The sequence below is a fragment of the Abramis brama genome (assembly GCF_963993115.1).
Source record: "Abramis brama genome assembly, chromosome: 16".
In the NCBI taxonomy this organism is placed as follows: Eukaryota; Metazoa; Chordata; class Actinopteri; order Cypriniformes; family Leuciscidae; genus Abramis; species Abramis brama.
In genome coordinates this window covers 29,854,010-29,874,703 of record NC_139978.1, presented here as the reverse complement: position 1 = coordinate 29,874,703, position 20,694 = coordinate 29,854,010, and the positions used below count along the sequence as shown (strand labels likewise).

The window sequence follows — 20,694 nt, the reverse complement described above, 5'->3', positions numbered from 1 at the left end:
GATTTGAGATCGGTGCGGCTCCGTACGGTGTACATGAGGACAAAAAGGCATCATGCCTCAGACTGAAAGGCTTCAGTCATTGGATGAAACTGCATCGCGCCTCAGACCAATGTTGCCAAATCTGGGGTTTTACTGTGGAAATGGGCTACTTTTACACAGTTGTTATTTTTAGTCAGCGGGTTGAGGCGGATGAAAATGCAAATCCACTCTCTGACAGTAGGTGGCACTTATAGAACAGCAGAAATACCTTTATGTCTGACGCCTTTTTAAAAGGCTGTTTCGCCTCATGCCCAATTGTATGAGACCTGACACCTGACGTTGTTTTTTCTGAGACCTGAAGCCTTTCAGTCTGAGGTGCAATGCCGTTTCGTCCAATGGCTGAAGCCTTTTAGTTTGAGGCATGATGCCTTTTTGACTGAGGTCTGAGGATGTCCGAAAATGTACACCGTAGTCCCGACATTCTTCTAAGCAGATTCAGTTACTCTTAGCACACCTAACACCACAGGAAAATCTGATTCGGGAGGGGAGAATTGGGCCCAAAATCGGCCTGATTATCTTGTAGTGTGTGGGTGCCTTTAGATTCATCTTCTCATGCTGCGCAGATTATCAGCTATTTTATTTTGAGTTTGATCCTACGACAAAACCACTCATTCAGCAAAGAATTTTGCTCTTAAGAAACCTGGTCTCCAAAACGATCTTGATAAAATGATCACGACGAACCAGCGCTGCTAATAAAGATTAGCCAAATATAGTCATTGCCCTTGAGTGCAGGAAGGGGATGTTTTTTAATTAACACTCTCAGTGGGTCACAACTAATAATGTGCAAATAGGTTTAAAAATAAAACGACATACTTACGCAAGTAATATCTTTGCTATTAAACACCCCTGTTCAGAGATTTTTAGGTTGATTAAGAACAGCTATTGTTTCACAATTGTACTTGAGGTCTTCATATGTTGTCATTATGATTGTTTTATAGGCAGTTATGTCGAAGTTATGAAAAGGACACATTCATTAAAACATTGTGCATGGGAGAGATGTTTAATAAAAGGTGAGTAAACGGGAGAGGTTATCGCATGGCATAATCTCTAGATGACCAACAGTTCTTCCACTGTGACGCTGCTTGATGACACATTATGGCCATAAATTACTTTAAGTGCGAAAGAGTGTTCTTGCCAAGGATAAAGGTGGCTACTGGGAATTATCCAGCCTGCAGGCTAATTTCCTTTCCTTCCGGAACGTCCCATAGGGGTCAGTGACCGTTTATGTCCATCGATTGTGCACCTGCAGAGACGTTATTAAAAGCAAATCTACCTTCAGTATGTCTGAAGTATCACATTAGCAGCAAACGTGGTTGAACGAGGGGAAATGTCATCATAGCATGGCACTTTCCATACACAGTATAAGACCAGAAACTCTTTAAAAAACATTTTTTTAACAAATGTTCAGTCATTCCAAGGGGTCAAACTAATTATTCCATGTGCTGTTTTGTTTTTGGCTTTTTTTGCAACACTGTCAACCAAATGTCAGTATTATATGTGCATGATGTTTGTAATTTTCTAGCAATAATTTTAACCATTAGATAAAAATTAAGTGACTTATAAATGAAATTTATAAAATGAAAATGTAAACATTTAATTATTTCATATATATATATATATATAGAGAGAGAGAGAGAGAGAGAGAGAGAGGGAGAGAGAGAGAGAGAGAGAGAGAGAGAGAGAGAGAGAGAGAGAGAGAGAGAGAGTGTGTTAAATAATTTAATATATAAAATGCTTATCTATATAACGGGTTGCAAGTAAGGGTTGTAATGTTAACCTTGTAAAGCTAGCCTAAATTAAGCTGAACAAGTTAGCTAGTTTAGGACCAAGGTTGGTTTGTGGTTCTCAGTTTCCCTTAAATTTAGGAAAAGTATTTGTTTGATCTATTTTTCTTTAGGATTAAATGATTCAGCTTGACAAATGCAGTCAACAATCCAATATTTGATCCAATAAATGAACTAGGGTTAGTCAAAACAGACAACAACATTTTCCTGAAAAATAAATGAAATGGGAGACCAAAAAACTAGAACTAAACAGCTTTCCATCATATGAGGCCATTTCTTTTAAAGGAAATTAGAAAAAAAAGTGAAAGGAACTCTTTCTTCCTTCTTTATTATTTTTTTCCAAGAACCACCGAGAGTGTTTGTCCTCCTCCAGATGCGGAGCAAAGCATAGAGTGTGTTAACACTACTTGACACGCGTGTATGGGAATCCAACGGTTATCAGTCCACTCGCTTTTGGAATGTGGAGACATCGTTCCAGGGTCCAAAGTGCAGTTTCAAAACAAGGAGTCATGTAAGATCAATCAATCAATCAAAAAAAAAATCCCTACCATCATCTTAACTAAGGGCAATTATCAGATCACCTTTCTCTTCTCCATACATTTCAAACCAGAAGCTAAAGATCTTCACACAGACTAAATAAAAAAATAAAAAATTGCCTCAGGTTAACCACACTCCAGCTCATGTGCAGCATATCAGATGGAGACATTAATAAATGGGCTTGACACTGCTGCAGTAAAACATGTTATGAGGAAGAAACATGTGCTAGATGAGAAGAATCCACTCTGCATTCACTCCAAACCAAAACTAAAAACTTCCCAGCAGCTCTTGATATGCTGTGGTCTAGCAGATAAGCAAATTAGGTTGTATGCTGTTCATACATCATGAGATATTTATTGAATAATTAGTTAAATAATCCAACTTTGTCTATGAGTTCATGTAAGAGGCGAGGGGTGTGAATAGATCACCAGTGCATGTGTTAATTTTGTGTGTCCTAATTAATCATGGTGCCTTTTTTGTATTCATTAGGATCTGCGTCGAGGGTCAGTCTTTAAGTGCCATTGTGTTGGTTTACTTGGAGTTGTAGGAGGCCACGCGTTGGTTGAGGGGGTTTTCCGGAGACTTCGTCCACTCCTTCTTGAGCTGCTGTTTTAGCTGGGAAAGTCGCATATTGGGGTTCTCCATTTTAAGGCGTGCCATATTTTCTTCTTCAAACGCAGCGTAGGCGGCTTTCATACGACGCTCAGGGTGTCGATCCAGGTCTTCCTTAGTGCTGAAAAACAGAAAAAACAGAGGCATGAACCAAAAGTAGAATGGAATCTAGCTTTAAAGAAAGGCAATGCACAGATTATTGTGTTGATACTGGTAAAATCTATATCCTGAATGTGTTAAATTATGTTTAAAGTCTTTCCTTCCTGTGACAGGGCGGCCCAGAGAGAAGCCACAATAGCTTACGTTAAAGTAAATGCCAGATATAGTTTATTGTGCAACCAAAATCAGAACAATAACCAGAAAAATTGTATGTATAATGTGAGACTTTTAATTATAAACAAGCCTGAAATATACTGTGACTCTTATTTTGAAATGTATATGCTTCCCTACTTCCAGCTGCTTATTCAAAAAGTTGAGGGAGATACAATACTTTCAACCATCGACAAACCATAAAGTAACAACTGTTATAAATCATCAACATTAAATCATAAGCATTCGCTTATAAATGTGCGGTATTAATTGATCGCGAACTGCTCCGAAACCACGAGCCTGTAGAACGCGCAACAGTGCCGCATTTTGAACTTTGAACTCAGTTATTAATTAAATCATACCTTCTGAAGTTTAATCACATTAGGCTGTGTCATGATTCCTAATCTCCATCCTCAAATTCAAGAGCTCTTAAAATGATAATTAAGCCTTTTGTTGTACATTTAAAGGCAGGGTAGGCGATTTGTTCCAGAATAATTTTTTTGTTATGCTGGTTGAAAGTCTCTTCACATCCTGATAGCAATCACTAAGTTAAATGGTCTAAATGTATTAGTATTTATATATCGTCTGTGAAAGGTGTAGGACCATAAAATGTTCGGAAATGTACGAACGTATAAAAATGGTCCAAGCGTACATATTTTCGTCCCTCCACACACACTGATCGCGCAGACATCACACGTCATCAGCGCGTTTCGCAAGGTTATGCAGAGTTAGGCATACGAGCAACAGCAGCCACCTTATACTTTTCCTCCTGAACCATGTTTATGCTAATAACTACTGTAATTTGGAAGAGATGGAAACTCGTAACATTGTACTCGGAGCGGTTTGTGACTCGAATCTGTGCGTTTCAAAAGCAACACTATCAACGGCAAAATGAATCTGCAGCAGTCAAGTGGTACAGGTCAGAGCTCTTTAAGTTGTTTATGTTCATTTTTATTGTAATGTTATGTGCTTTGACGCATGAGGTAATTTAAGAGACATTGTCTCTTGTGACGCTTTGCAGACTCTGCCTGTGTGCGACTGTGCGTTGTTACGTTCATGTGTTTTAAAGGAGGCATGGCTTTGGAGATGCTCTGAAGATCTGGGATCTTATGCTTTCAAAGCTAGCTTGCTATTGCTAGCCGCTCTGAAAATTGCCTACCCTAGTGAAAAATAAATATATTTGAAATACATTTATTTTATGCTAAGTATACTACAAATACATTTACATATTATGTACTTAATATAAAAGCAATTGAACTTTTGGTATACTTAATGTCTGCTAAATTGGAACAACTAATTTTGTACTTAATCTTAACCTTTAGTTGGACCTCAGCACTATTTCTGGATAACTAAAGTACATTTTGGTGTAGGTTTTTTCACTAGGGCACCTTTAAGATATTTAAAACTTTTTAACTGAATTTAAGACATTTTAAGACTTTTTAAGAACCCACAGGGACCCTGTGACAACAGCAAAAAATATGGGAATTGTGACTCTAACAAATGTTTTTTTTTGTTTTTTTTATACATATTTGCATTATGTTTGTAGAATAAGAGAGAACTCTAAAAATGTATTTCTCCAGAGAGCATGATACCTGAGAACTGCGATGGCATCCTCTATGGTTCGGGCCTCCACCGTGCCTTCTTCTGGAACTATCCGATTGATGTTCTCCTCAAGTGGCATCTCCAAGTGGCTTTTCTCTGTAGATTTGAAAGCACACATTAGACTAAACGATCTGAAAATGTCAATTCAAACAATTAAACAATATAGACACAAAAATAAGTGCAACATGTGGCTGTCGATTAGGTGTGCACACTTTGCTCAGAGGCGTTCAAAACAGTTGCAATGCACTCGATGTGAACAGTCCGGGTAGGAATTTTGACAAGCAATCCAGTTTATTTTGTTGTGTGAATATAAATAGAGCTAATGTCAGCATAAAATGATAATACACCCTATTTATTTTACCAATGTAATGTTATTGATCTTAATGTGAACAATTCACCAGTTCAAATGACTTTTTGATTTTCTGGTAAAAGCGAAAGGCTGTTGATGCATGTCGGACTTCTCCAATAATTTACTGTAGTCCGCTTAAACCCCGCCCCTTTCTACAAGCAAGCTCATATTCAGATCTGCCTCCATCCAATCATCAACCATTGTTTTGTTTTTTCCTTTCCATAATCCGCTTCACTCTGATTCATGACATGATACAGAAGAAAAGATCTGTTGCAACTTCAGTTTCATAGTGACTTTAACTTGTCAGGGTTTCCTTCATGGACGATTGGAATAATATAGTGTAACAAAAAACATTAAAACAATAACCCATGATATTAAATGTAAAAAAATAAATAATAATAATTATATTTTACCTAATTTGTGTGTTTTTATGTTCATTAGAATGTCATGGTTTTGGTTCATCAACATTCAAATGTAAAACTCCACTGAAGTCAATGCATGTCAAATCTCCCATACAGTATAGCGGGCCTTTTGAGTGACACACGCTATGTACAGCACTGGAAATCAGTCACTTATGAGGTTTCATGATGTTTAGGATGTTGCCTACAGGAAGCACAGTACGTTTTGGAGCAGAGTTATTGGATTGGATTTGGCCTTACCTTTTTCCTTGGTTTCCTTGGTTTCCTTAACATTTTGGCCTTTTTGTAGGGTCTCCTCGATCTGAGCTCGAGTCACTTTACTGGGGGCTTCTTTTGTCTGTTTACCCTTTATCTTGGCATCTTCTTCCTCAAGGAGCCTTTGCTTTTCTCTCTTCCTCTCCAGAGCCTCCAAACGCTTCTTCTCCTTATCATCCTATACACACACACGCACACACACACTCTTTTAAATTACAACAGGACCGATGTTATCAAGGCAGCCTGACGGTCATTAAGCAAATGTAAGTGTAAACTGCAGAGCAGAGTAAAGAAATTAGAGATGCCTCTTGCCCGCTCAGAGTCACTCTGTGTCAGCGCGGCAGTAAGTAATGGTTACTAGGTTCCGACATGGTCTTAACTGTCCACATCCTAACCACCAGCCACCTTCTTGTTGATAACATCCCCAGAAATGGTGACACAACAGTAAGGAGATACGCATAATGAGATGACACCTTCAGATGTCGAGCAGAGGCTGAAATGTCATTCGCATGACACAGATAAGACGCACGGCAGGGCGCGCTTTAAGAGCAAACCAAGATATGTTCCTCTCTCTTGACATTCTCACATATCTACTGGTGATAAATTATAGTCACCAAACCTGATCTTCACCGAGTCCAAGTCGGTGGCTGATCTATAGAATATGCTAAGGATAAATCAGTGTGTTTCCAGTGCAGGTGAGCTTTCCCGAACACACAAAGCGGTCCCAGTGACATGGGGTATAATTAGCAGAATGGCTGCAGTGGGATAACAGCAGCGTTGGTCTGATAGGACGCTGGGGATCAGATGGCAGAGATGGGAGGAAACAGGAGGAAAGGAACAGGGTGTGAGGAGCTCCTAACCAGAGTGCCTTACCAAGTAGACTGGCACATCATGCCAGTATTGCTGACTCTCACTACATATGCCAACACTGGCTAAATAATGTATGAAATAGAGGCAAGAGAGAGCCGGGAAGGGAGAAAAGGCACCAAAGGCCAGCAAAGACTGCTTTTCAAATATTTAGACTACCGAAATATCTTCTAATAATTAAAATACTTAATCTATATCAGCCCAAAAAACATATCAAAATAGGTAAACAGGATTTAAATTTATATGGCACTTTGCTATAAGCTTGTTTCCAAAAATATTTAACAAATTAATTTGAGAACTGCGTCAATCCGATGCAATGCAGCTTGCAAATGTGTTAAAGGGATAGTTCACCCAAAAATGAAATTATTCTGGCATTATTTACTCAATTTTATGCCATTCCAAACCTGTATGGCTTTCTTTCTCTCTGCAGAACAGATATTCTTGAAGATATTTATTAAACTCTTTGTTTCCATATAATGAAAATCAATGGGGTCCAAAACAACATTGGAGAAAAAGCTAAGGCATTTTTCAAAATATCACATTTTGTATTGCACAGAAAAAGAGAAAAACATACAGGTGAGTAAATGATGACTGAACATTTTCTTTTTTGGGTGAACTATCCCTTTAACACATTTGCAAGCTGCATTGCATAGTACTGACCCACATTTTTTGGGTGAAATACTGATTTAAGATTATGCATGTGTTACAACAGCCTTTCAACCCTAATTAAATTCACCTGATCCAGCTAATCAAGTCCTTCAGGCTCATTTGAAAACTACAGGTATGTGTGTTGGAGCAGGGCTGGAACTTGTGCTGCGTTCATGCCATGTCGTAAGTACCATAATTTCATGATGACAACACGTGACGTTCTACTTGAAGCTGTTTGCGTCCGTGGATTGGGAATTATGTGTTCCTATGGCAACACTATCAATGCTAAATAAATCTGAAGCGGTCAGGTGGTACAGTGGTCACAAGTAGGAGCTCTCAGAAAATTTGTAATTACGAGTTCTACGAGGACGTGAACGCTTAACACACTTTAAACTCTTTAGGCTGTGACCCTCCAAGAACCGAGTTTTACACCCCTGCTATAAACATGTTACATGTGTTGATGTGGATCACTTGCAATCTGGTTTGCTGACACTTAACATGGCATAAAAATTGCTTTGGAGACATAATAACCAAACAATCACTGCATATCAGTCACAACATCCACGCATGGACCTCACCCAGGCCTCAAAATCATGCTCCATTACTGACAACAAACACTCATCAATATGCGGCATAATTGATAGAGGATATCAGAGCTTCTGTGATGGTGTAACTTTAACCCAGTAGGCTTCGTCTTTCATTTTATTCGTGGGGACCTCATTTCCTGAGCAACCCTAAACCTGACTTGCAATGTATTAATCTATTGTGTGCTACTCAGACTCATATGTCTGCAGCTTTAGCGAGGAAGACAGCTGTGTCATTTAGATACAAGATTAGCAGCCAATGACGGGAATGTTAGACAACATAATATGGAAAACATGGGCACGGTGGGAATCAATTTTCTGTACTTTCAGTACAGAACTCAAAAACATTTCAATATCATAAAGACAATTAGGACAAAAGGGGCCAACGTTTTGGTGGTTAGCATGGGTAGTTAGCTCCAGCTGGTAGTTGCTATAACTATACTGGACCATTATATGAGCAAAAAGCATCTTGACGGTGAGGGTTTATTTTTCATACACTACCCATCAAAATTTTTCATAATTTTTGTTGTTGAATTAATATTTTTATTTAGCAAGGATGCAATAACTTGATCAAAAGTGACAGTAATGACATTTATAATGTAAAAAAAGAAGAAGATACTTTTCAATCCTTTGGATTTTCTATTCTTAGAATCTTGAATTTTTTTTTATCATGGTTTCTACAAAAATATTAAGTAGCAGCACAACTGAAATGTTTCTTAAGCACCAAATCATCATATTAAAATGATTTCTGAAGGATCATGTGAAACTGAAGACTGGAGTAATTATGCTAAATATTCAGCTTTGCAATCACAGGATTTTTTTTTTTAATGTTTTAAATTGTAATAATATTTCAAAATATTACAGTTTTCACTGTATTTAAAGGGTTAGTTCACCCAAAAATGAAAATTCTGTCAGTAATTACTCACCCTCATGATGTTCCAACCGCGTAAGACCTTCGTTCATCTTCGGAACACAAATTAAGATATTTTTGATTAAATCTGAGAGTTGTCTCACTCCTCCATAGGCTGCTATGTGACCGAAACTTGCTGGCCCAGAAAAGTTATTAAAGAGATCGTTAATATAGTCCAAGTGACTCCAGTGGCTCAATCTTAAGTATATCAAGCGACGAGAATACTTTTTGTGCGCAAAAACAAACAAAAATAACGGCTTTATTCCACTTTTCATTTCCTTCTCTCTGGGCCTCGTAGTGTTTTTGCGCTGCGCGTCTGTGTTGCACGTCATCACGCATCACACACATGACCGGCGTCGGCCAATAGTGAGCCTACGTGGTGACGTGTAACACAGACGCGCTGCGCAAAAACACTACGCGAACCAACTAGAGGTCCAGAGAGAAGGAAATGAATAGTGGAATAAAGTTGTTATTTTTGTTTGTTTTTGCGCACAAAAAGTATTCTCGTCGCTTGATATACTTAAGATTGAGCCACTGGAGTCACTTGGACTATATTAACGATCTCTTTAATAACTTTTCTGGGCCAGCAAGTTTCGGTCACATAGCAGCCTACGGAGGAGTGAGACAGGGCTCAGTTTTCATCAAAAATATCTTAATTTGTGTTCCGAAGATGAACGAAGGTCTTACGCGGTTGGAACAACATGAGGGTGAGTAATTACTGACAGAATTTTCATTTTTGGGTGAACTAACCCTTTAAATCAAAATGGAGCCTGAGCATAAGAGTCTTTTATTTAAAACATTTAAAAATCTCACTGACCTCAAACTTTTGTATGGTAGTGTATAAATGGCAAATAATAAATATTTTCACAGTGACTATTTTCATTCTGAAGAAGTGTGAAATGGACTAATATTTTTCCTTATCTGCTGCCTTTGATGTCACAGTTTAAGATGTTCGTAATTGTATGGTGCCATCAGCCAACTATCGTCGTGACATCATTTTCCTGTGGCTTCTAATGGATGGCAATCTCTATCCAGGTACTACTGACTGCATTGATTAAGACAAACTATTTCACTGTCGAACAATTTAAAGGGTCAGTTCACACAAAAATGAAAATTCTGTCATTAATTACTCACCCTCATGTTGTTCCAAACCCATAAGACTTTTGTTCATCTTCAGAACACAAATTCATCATTCATCTTTTTGATGAAATCTGAGAGATTTCTGTCCATCCGTTGACAGCTAAGCAATTACCACTTTGACGCTTCAAAAAGTTAATAAAGATATCGTAAAACTAATCCATATGAATCCAGCAGTTTAGTCCAAATTTTCTGAAGAGACTCGATCGCTTTATATGATGAACAACAGATTGAATTTAGGCTTTTATTCACATATAAACATTCATCAACGCACACATCAGTTGTGGCAAACGGAAGCTTAAGCATGTTTGTTTGACGTGCGAGAACCAATGAGGTTCATTCTCATGTTAAGCAGCATGTTTGAGCTTCCGCAAGAAGCTTCTGTTTATATTTGCTGATCAATGTTTAAATGTGAATAAAAGTCTAATTTAAATCTGTTCATCATATAAAGCGATCGAGCCTCGAGAAAGTTTTGACTAAACCGCTCAATTTATATGGATAGTTTTACAATCTCTTTATGAACTTTTTGAAGCGTCAAAGTGGTAGTTGCATAGCTGGAGGGACAGAAATAGCTCCGATTTCATCAACAAGATCTTCATTTGTGTTCCGAAGATGAACGAAAGTCTTACGGGTTTGGAACGACATGAGGGTGAGTAATAATAGAATTTAGAATTCTTGGGTGAACTATCCCTTTAAGTGGATTGGAGGAACAGTAAACAATCTTTACTGCCACCTTGTGTTTATTCTACACTCTGTCTGTATGCACGCATTTCATAGAATGTCCTTCCAATTAGGTGTGGATGTGACATAAATCTAATCACAGTAATGGTACATTTCAAACAATCCCAAAGCAGATCACATTTCCAGGGTTCCCACACCTTGGTTAACTTCAAATTCAAGGACCTTCAAGGACTTTCCAGGTCCAATACCCTTAAATTCAAGGACTTAATGTGGGGGCACATTTCAAGTGAGAGCAAGGTTACATAGTGTTACCTTGAAAGATACATCGTTACAGTTTTGCGCATGTAAACATCATGGCAACGTACAACACAAAGTACCTCACGCGGGAAACACTTAACGCAACACGTAAATGCGCGTAACTGACGTAAATAAAGCAAGCTAGTATGCATAGGCCACGAAGTGTTGGCGAAATAACACATTAGCGGACCGGAGGGAATATGGAATTTTTTCCAGAAAACTTCTTGCACAAAATACATTTTCAAGGACCTATATCTAGGCATGATTATTTATTTATTTTAAACTTTCCAGAGCCCTGACATGGGAAGCCTGCATTTCCTGCTTTGAAGGACATAAGTTGTTAAACCAAAAAAAAATCAGTCCTACCTTCCTCTGCTCTTTCTTCATGACATGTTTGTCGTTATCTTGCCAGAGCGCATCCTCCAGATCCTTCTGTTTCTGTGCATCAGCGACTGCTTTGGCCTCGGCCTTCCTGGCCCTCGCTGTGGCCGATTTGGAATTCTCACCCTGGAATTTCTTCGGCATTCCTGGGACTTCCCTGGGGAGATAAGGTAGAGATGATGACCAGTTAAAAGTGGTAGAATACTGTATGTGCTGAGATCACAAAGGGCATTAATGTGTAGTGTATAAACATACTAATGAGAGAAAGATTGAAAACTAAACACATGGCAATCATGACCTGAGGCTGAATCGATAGTATTTATTTAGAACCAGTTGTTATTGGGCTCTCTATTGGGTTTTGTGCATATGTTCTGTGCATCTCATACATTTCACAGTAAAGCACAGACCTCAATAAAATAAAATAAAATAAGGGATTTTTGAAGGCCCTTTTTTGTAACCACAGTTGCTTGTAGCTATTGACTTCTATAGTATTTATTTGTTCCTACTATGCAAGTCAATGGCAACCATCAACTGTCTGGTTACCAAAATTCTTCAAATCTTTTATTTGTGTTACATAACAAAGAAACTCATACAGATTTGGAACAACTTGAGGGTAAGCAAATGATTACACAATTTTAATTTTTGGGTGAACCCTTTAACATAATCTGGTATTAACTAGGCAGTGTTAAACTCCAAATATTTTGTTTACAGCACTTCCAAAAGAGGAGATTAACAAGGTAGACGGTAAAATATGCATCCACTTTTTCTTAATTACCTTATAGACTTTATTCTAATGTTATTTGCGATATATATATTATAATTATTATGATTTATTTGATATATATTATGATATACATTTAGCAGCACTGTGTGTGTTTGTGTGTGTATGTGTATGTATATATATATATATATATATATATATATATGTAACGTTATGTATATATATATATGTGTGTATATAATTAACTTTATCATAAATCTTACACCTGTTCGGTTTTTTTTATGTTCTGACAGCACACGTATCATCTGACATGTCTCGTGGCTAGAGGATTTAATTATCTAATTTCCTAAAATAGAGTGTCGCAAAGGGAAAATTCTGGAACTTTAGGAACATTTGAATTGTACTTTTTTTTCTTTTCGGAAACCTTCTCGTTAGCATCTTTGCTAATCACTCTGGTTTCAGAGAGTGATAGTATTCATGTACAAGCTTGTATCAGACACTGTCAGCTGACAATGAAAGCAGATCTAGACGGGGGCGTTTAAAACATCTAATTTTATTAATCGGATTCATTTTCAGGCACCGAATCTAATATATAATGTAACAGCACCAACCTTTTCCTGCACCGGGATGATGTTCGCTCTTCTTCTCAAGCCGCTGCGCCACAGTTGAAGCGGTTCATTTAGCGCCCTCTGGAGGCTCGACGGTCAGTCCACTACACGCTTACGGTAAACAGCGAACGCTAAGCTTGTTTTGTCAATACTCAACAGGTACAGAAAAATCGAAATACGTGTGATACTACACGACAACATCCGGAGTCACTCTGTTAATAGTCTAATTGCTCCAGTCCTTAACCAGAAAACAGTGGAGTCCAAAACAAAGTCATGAGAAAGTCTTCGATTTTATGGATATCAAATTATTAGCTAGCTGTTATTCTCATTGTACTTTCAATTCTTATCTAATTTGACGTGAATTAATTTATATATATATATATATATATATATATATTTTTTTTATTAACAATACAATTGCTTTTTAACATATTTTACTTTTAAAACATTTTTTATAGAAATAAATCCTAGTTATAATGAGCAGGGCCTATAACAAGCTTTATTTGAATTTCAGGATTTTTGTATTTCATTCAGGATTTGAAAATAAAACAGCATCTTGTGCTTCAGTGGAATCAAGGAAATGTGACCTTTTGTACAAAGGAGTTTACATGGTCAGTTTTACATATTTATTTGATTAGTGACCACCAGTATAAAATCTAAAATATTTCTTCATTATACCTATTTCATGTTATGTCAATGTGATCTTAGACTTGTATAAAAAATAAAAACAAGAAAGGAAAAGATCTCATTCAGAATAGATGTTTTTCAATCCTGCTAAACACTGTGAATCCAAACAATACCACATTATGGTACTTTGCTTAACATGTTTAATATTCCCATACATAATTGTATTTACATGGTACAGTATGACAAAGAATGTGATGGAATCACATGTCCATGTCCAAAAAAGCAATAGGTACATTTTGTTTATTTTTGTTCAGTGCTTATTGAATCTGTCAGATTAATCAAAATATTAAATCAAGACTTTCATAGCAAAGAAAATGTTTTAAGATTAAACAAAAATTAAGGAAAGAATCGGTGGTGTCAAATGACTGTCAATCACAACATACTCCTCCCTCCACATATTACCGGTACATTAATCCCTAATTCCCCTCCCATCAGACTGCCTTCGATTATCCAAATTATCAGCCCAGACAAATAAATCCACCTCTGTTTGAAAGAATGCTCATTCACTTTCCACACTGGTCAGTGATAGTGAACATATCTTTAAACCAATTCTTTTTTCTATCCTGTATGAGTTGATTACTGTACATGCTGGCATGTGGAATTTGGTCTTTCATACACTCATAAACTCATTTTGCATTGTTTTGGTCAAAAAAGGTAAGTTGTTTTTTAAATATTTAAATAGTGTGTAAAAAATAAAAACTCAAGCTGCTTTTACCTTAAATGACACTTTGCACTGCGTGAGCCCTAACCTCTGAAAGTCAAAAGAACATAACAGGGAGTCGATTAAGAATGCATTGTGATTTCTGAGTTTGTTGTTACAGCTGACAGTCTCTTGAAGAGAAGGACTCTACTCATTTAGGCTCTGGCAGAGTCTAAACAGAGAGCACTATGGCTTCGGACTCAGACAACTTGGGCTTCTGTTTGGTGGACTATGTAGTATTTGCTGCTATGCTGGGGGTTTCGGTGGCCATCGGGCTATTCCAGTCTCTGAGACACACCCAGGGTCGCTCGAATGTGGAGAACTTCTTCACAGGGGGCAGGGGTTTCTCTGCTGTGCCGGTTGGACTGTCTCTCTGTGCCAGCTTTATGTCAGCTGTCCAGGTGCTCGGCGTGCCATCTGAGGCATATTTATATGGCTTTAAGTTCCTCTATATGTGCCTGGGACAAGCCCTCAACTCCCTCATTACTGCAGTTGTGTTCGTTCCTGTGTTTTATCGTCTCAAAATCACCAGCGCACATCAGGTTTGGTTTTTGTCCATTTATTTCTTTAGTGATTTTGCAATATGATTATATATATGCACACTCTCTTTCTATATACAGTATATGAATTGCATACAATGAGTCACAATGAATTTCATGGATTTCACAAAGAATGTGAGGACGAGTAATTTCTCTGTAGTATGTGATAAAAAGACACATGTACTAAACAGTGGAGTCTAAAGATTTGAGTCCACTTGTGAAATTCCTTATATTAGCTTTTTTTCTAATTAAAAGGCATTTCCCAAGTTTTGATGCTTTTAATTTTCTGTATTTAGTATGTTCCCCTAACAAGCATTTACATACTTTTGGACTGCACCGTTTTTTCATGTGTGTGTGTGTGTGTGTGTGTGAAATGTCAGTATTTAGGAATGAGGTTTGGGAGAGGGATGCAGCTCTTGGGAAGTTTGCAGTTCATTGTAGCCACAGTAAGATGAATTCATATAATCATAAAAAAATATATAATACTATTGTTAATACTATTAAAGCAGTACCCTGAAATCAAAATGTAGAATGCTGATCGAAGCTAAAGCCTTGAATCGTATATGTATACTTTTAATTCCAATATTTAGTTTGCACAAAATATGTATTAAAATAATAATGTGTTTTATTTTAGTTTTAGGCTTGTGTCTAAAGGATACATAATGCTGATATTGTGTTGTTCTTCCTGTAGCTTCTCTACACTGGAATAGTGATCTTTGCTCCTGCAGTCATCTTGAATCAGGGTAAGAGAAATGAACTGATTTCTTAGCTTCAAGTCTCCATTGTATGTGTCATTGCAAATCCATTAGTGGATCCCATATATGATTTTGCCCTTATTCTTATCAAGCTTTTCTTCTTTTCTGAATCAAGCCACAGGCCTAAATATGTGGGCGTCTCTTTTCTCAACTGGACTCATCTGCACATTTTACACAACAGTGGTAGGCCAGTGTTGTGAAATCTTGCCTGATTTGAATAATACAAATACTGGTGTCCAGTCTTTATTGCTTTATTGGTGGACTATTTTGACCCTTTTAAAGTGGCCAAATATTTCTCATAAATTGTGTACACTGTAGTCGCCAAAAGTGATGTCCGGAGGGGATATTTGTTTTAAAGGGTGAAGATGTCAATTTTCCTAGTCTGGATATCACTTTTGGCCTGTATTTGTGTATGATTTGTGTATTTGAATGATTAATTAGTAAAACAGTTGCATGAGTGTATAAATGTTTGTTTGTGAACGTAACATGTTTCCGTTTTCCTGCAGGGTGGTATAAAGGCTGTAATCTGGACAGATGTTTTTCAGATTGTAGTCATGCTCTCTGGATTCGTTGCAGTCTTCATTCAGGGCACTTTATTGGCAGGAGGGCCTGCCAGAGTTTTAGAGATCGCCAACAATGGATCCCGCATCAATTTTAATGAGTATGAACAGTAAATGTTTTGAATGTTTTTAAATGTTTATTTAGTGTTGTATTGCTCATTCCCTCTCTGCGTTACAGTTTTGCCATAGACCCTCAGAGGCGGTACTCGTTCTGGAGTTTCACAGTGGGCGGCACAATGGTCTGGTTATCCATGTATGGAGCCAATCAGGCCCAAGTACAGCGTTACATATCATGCAGGACTGAGAAACAAGCCCAACTGTGAGAGAATAAATCAGTCAAATCTGTCTAAAATAATCTCTTCAGTTCAGTCTACTAAATTTAGTTTTGTTTGGCATTCAATTTCTCCTAATAATGATTGTTGAGTAACTCACATACAGTATTTTCTGCCACTGCTCACTGAGATCCACTGAGTGTCAGTCTTGTTCTGCAGGGCGCTGCTGGTAAATCAGGTGGGTCTGTGTCTGATTGTGAGCAGTGCAGCCACCTGTGGGATTGTGATGTTTGCTTTATACTCCAACTGTGACCCACTGAAGACTGGCAGAATATCTGCACCTGACCAGGTAAGTGAATACATGCATGAACAGAATTAACTGTACCTACTGTATCCTACTAATCACTATTCAATTTTAAACCAAAAATCTGTCTTTATCTTTATTTTCACAGTACATGCCGTACTTGGTTTTGGACATTTTCCAGAATCACCCAGGCTTCCCAGGTCTTTTTCTAGCCTGTGCCTACAGTGGAACTTTAAGGTGGTTGAAACTATCTTCAGTGAGGTGTTGATTACTGATACAAACGGAATAAACCACCTGCTTCTTTTTCCACAGTACTGTCTCTACCAGCATTAACGCAATGGCAGCTGTTACTATGGAGGATGTAATGAAGCCATGGCTAATCACTGTTTCACAGAGAAAACAGCTCTTGCTCTCCAAGTCATTATGTAGGATTTCACTTCTTATTCTTTCCTGTGGTGCAAGTAAACATAGAGTTGTATATATATATATATATATATTATATATATATATAATAAATGTAATGTTATATAACATTATGTATATATATATATATATATATATATATATATATATATATATATATATATATATATTATGTTTTATATAATTTGTATTTGTTTGCTGCCAATAATATATGCTGATATGTATTTATTTTAAATTAAGGGAAAAAGATTATTTGAATATATTTTATAATGTTATATTATATTTACATAAATATAATATTATATTTATTTAATATTATATTATATAAATTATTATAAAATTAATTAACTCTAAAAATATAACTATATAATGTTTGTATTTATTTGCTGCCTTTAATATATGCTACTTTTAATTAAAAAAATCTTAATTGTCATAAAAATACATTTACATTTAATTCCATCTTAATTCAAATTTAATGTTGGATTTGCAATGCATTAAAATTAGATTATTGGTGAGATTTTTATACAGCACTTATTTAACTAAGAAAGCATGATGTGATGCTGCAAATATCAGATGGTGTCAACATGATAATGTTTAGAAATATACCTATAGTGTCAACTAATGTTATTATTGTGTGTTTACATGTGTAAAACAGCTCTGTTGTACGGCCTTGGCTGCATTACAATGGCTGCGCTCTCCTCCCTGCTGGACTGGGGAGTCCTTCAGGTGTGAACTACTGGAATAACTGTGATTTTAATCAGGCTGTATTTCAGTCTATGTGTCTGTGCTCTAACCAGCTTTCTTTTTTAACTCTAATAACCTCAGGGTTCGTTCACAGTCATGGGTGTAGTGAATGGTCCACTTCTGGGAGCGTTTGTGCTGGGCATGTTTGTTCCAGCCACAAATAAACCGGTAAGGCTCTATAAACATCACTGTTGTGTACACCATATATTATTCTATCCCTCCACTCGATGAATAGCCATGTAATATTTATTTCTCACACTATAGGGGGTTTTCTCAGGTGTGGCTGTGGGTTTTTGTCTGTCTCTATGGCTTGCTGTTGGAAGCACAATTTATCCTCCTACACCACAAATAATGGGTGTTTTACCCACTAGTGCTGATCACTGTATATCAACTAATGCAACACTCAACAGCACCACAGCAGTCACTAAATCATCTATCTTGTTATCATCAGTCCCCCGGGATTATGGGTAAGATTGTAGAATTTGTATCACATTTTATATTAACCATAATTGCATAGTATTTCACTGCTCTGTGACTTGAATTACTTGTGAAAAATAGCACAAGAGCTAAGTTTTCTTTTTCCAACTAAATTCATGCAGCTTTCAAAATATCTATTCAATATCATACCTGTACTTCGGAGCCCTGTCAACTAGTGCAGTCATGCTAGTAGGTGTGGTGGTTAGCTACATTACAGGTGAGAGAAATTCACTTACAGTATTGTTAAAGAGTTAGTTCACCCAAAAATGAAAATTCTGTCATTAATTACTCAGCCTCGTCTTGTTCCAAACCCGTAAGACTATCGTTCATCTTTGGAACACAAATCTTTTTAATGCAATCTGAGCGATTTCTGTCCCTCCATTGACAGTCCACGCAACTGACACTTCAAAAAGTTAATAAAGAGATTGTAAATTAATCCATATGAACAAAATGGTTTGTTCTCACACATCAAGCATTATGGTTGAGCTTCTGTTTATGTTCGCTGATCAATGTTTAGATGTGAATAAAAGATTAATTCAATCAAGTGATTGAATTTCTTCAGAACATTTGGACTAAACCGCTCAATTCATATGGTGGATTAGTTTTACGATCTCTTTATGAACTTTTTGAAGCATCAACATAGTAGTTGAGTAGCTGTCAATGGAGGGACAGAAATCGCTCAGTAAAAAAAACAAAAAAACATCTTCATTTGTGTTCCGAAGATGGAAGAAAGTCTTAAGGATTTGGAACGACATGAGGGTGAGGCCTAAATGATGACAGAATTTTCATTTTTGGGTGACCTAACGCTTTAATAATTAAAACAAATGTTATTTTACTTTCAAATGAATATGTGCTGAATTACTGCAGGTCCCACCAAGAAGGATTCTATCAGTCCTGGTTTATTACGGTGGAACTTGGAACAAAAAACCTGCGATGCGTCCTGTCATAACTTGGTAAGTTAGATGGTAGTAGCCGTTCATTTACTTATTTAACTTATAAATTTATACTATTTATAAATATTTTGAATGAGTTTTTATTTTTTATTTTTTATATATATTCTTATTTAGCTTTATTTTTATTTCAGTTAGTTGCCAAGACAACATTTCTAATTTGGTTAAGTTTAGTCTGTTTTTATCTAATATTTCATTTAATTTCTGCTAACGAAAACAATTTGTAATAGTTTTAGTTAACAATACCAACACTGCTGAAATTATTCTTGTCTCTACAGAATGAAACTACAGCACACAATCCCAACGAAATCCTTCTCAGTTCAAAATAACTATTTGCTACAGCTGATAAACAAGTTGTTTTACTGAACAAAGGTGAAGTTTAGACAGGTGCAGGACCCGCTTTAAAAGTCAAGTTTCAAACTAAATTTCCAAGAAATAATGCAGTTTAATTCAAATTTAAAATAGCTTTTTGTGGAAGCACTGTGGCTGTGCACAGTAAAATGGTGAAAGGCACAGCTTTACTATTTAACATCATGCTAGGTACACTCTGTACAGTCTTGCATATCAAATATGTCAAAGCCATACTGATTTGGTTATCTTCCTTTTTGATTGGCATTACTGAATACCTGACCATCACCACCTGATTCAAAGGATGATTCTTTGATCTGTATAACAATAGTGCTTTCTTTCATAGTACAAAATCACGCACAATACATTTCTGTTCATCACACACCTGCATCGCACCTGTTTGTCAAGTTCACTTTCATTCCTAGCCAAGTTTAGAAGAAAAGAGAGCATAAGCACGCACACAAAAGTCATTTGAAATTTGTTTAATTAACAGAATGCTTTTAAAGGAGATATATCACTATGATCCAATAACTCTCTGAAAAGTATTAATGATTATTAGTGTGAATTAATTAAAAGAATATGTAGCCTAAGTTGTTACACACTATAAAGATCCATTTTATTGACCATGCTACTATAGATTTTAACTACACCATACTACCTACAATGAGAATAATGCATTTAATTTGTTTTTTGGCAGACAGGAATATTATTTGTCTGTCTAAACCTATAAAACAAGGCTCATTAATGGGATATTAGTTCCTCATTTTAGCATGAGGATCCTAGACCTAGAAAAGTACTAAAAAGCCCCAAGTCACCAGAATCAATATGAAACTGTTTCAGTGTTTATGTACTGAATGATGTTGGCTGTATAATTCATGCATATTTTGAATATGTATTATTTGTTAGTAGTCTAGTATCACAGAGATGAGCTGTAGAATAATGCACATTCACAATAAACTGAAATGTCAACACTACTATCAGGTGCACGTATACTTTCTGATTAAAATAGTTTAAATTAAAGTTTCATAAGCCACTGGGTTGTATCAGGCCAAAAGGAAGAAAAACTACAGTGTTTCTCTGCAGGCGGAAATAACAAACCCGCCGCTCACTAGCAGAGAAAGAGGAAACCACAGTTTCAGTCTTCCCACGTAAAGAAAGCAACAACCCCAGCAGCTCCAGCAAACACTCTCATTCT

The 20,694-nt window shown here is 36.7% G+C and overlaps 2 protein-coding genes across 3 annotated transcripts; one reads left to right on the top strand and one right to left on the bottom strand.

Moving 5' to 3' along the window:
* Positions 1–2,135: 2,135 nt before the first annotated feature.
* On the bottom strand, positions 2,136–12,835 carry ccdc124 (coiled-coil domain containing 124). The gene is made up of 5 exons (XM_084086773.1): positions 12,744–12,835; positions 11,397–11,568; positions 5,892–6,084; positions 4,874–4,979; positions 2,136–3,093 (listed from the first exon to the last, which is right to left on the bottom strand). Exons 2-5 carry the CDS (start codon positions 11,553–11,555, stop codon positions 2,892–2,894), a joined length of 660 nt encoding a protein of 219 aa, XP_083942899.1. The 5' UTR covers positions 11,556–11,568; positions 12,744–12,835; the 3' UTR covers positions 2,136–2,891.
* Positions 12,124–20,472, top strand: slc5a5 (solute carrier family 5 member 5). 2 transcript variants are annotated; one of them, XM_084086766.1, is made up of 17 exons: positions 12,124–12,148; positions 12,709–12,857; positions 14,249–14,669; positions 15,047–15,112; positions 15,358–15,409; positions 15,537–15,604; positions 15,928–16,082; positions 16,160–16,300; positions 16,473–16,602; positions 16,706–16,794; positions 16,870–16,982; positions 17,636–17,706; positions 17,806–17,892; positions 17,989–18,191; positions 18,324–18,418; positions 19,069–19,154; positions 19,430–20,472. In XM_084086766.1, the coding sequence occupies exons 3-17, from the start codon at positions 14,316–14,318 to the stop codon at positions 19,478–19,480; spliced, it is 1,761 nt and encodes a 586-aa protein (XP_083942892.1). In that variant the 5' UTR covers positions 12,124–12,148; positions 12,709–12,857; positions 14,249–14,315; the 3' UTR covers positions 19,481–20,472. The 2 variants fall into 2 exon arrangements, with proteins under 2 accessions (XP_083942892.1, XP_083942893.1); XM_084086767.1 differs by lacking the exon at positions 12,709–12,857.
* Positions 20,473–20,694: the final 222 nt, after the last annotated feature.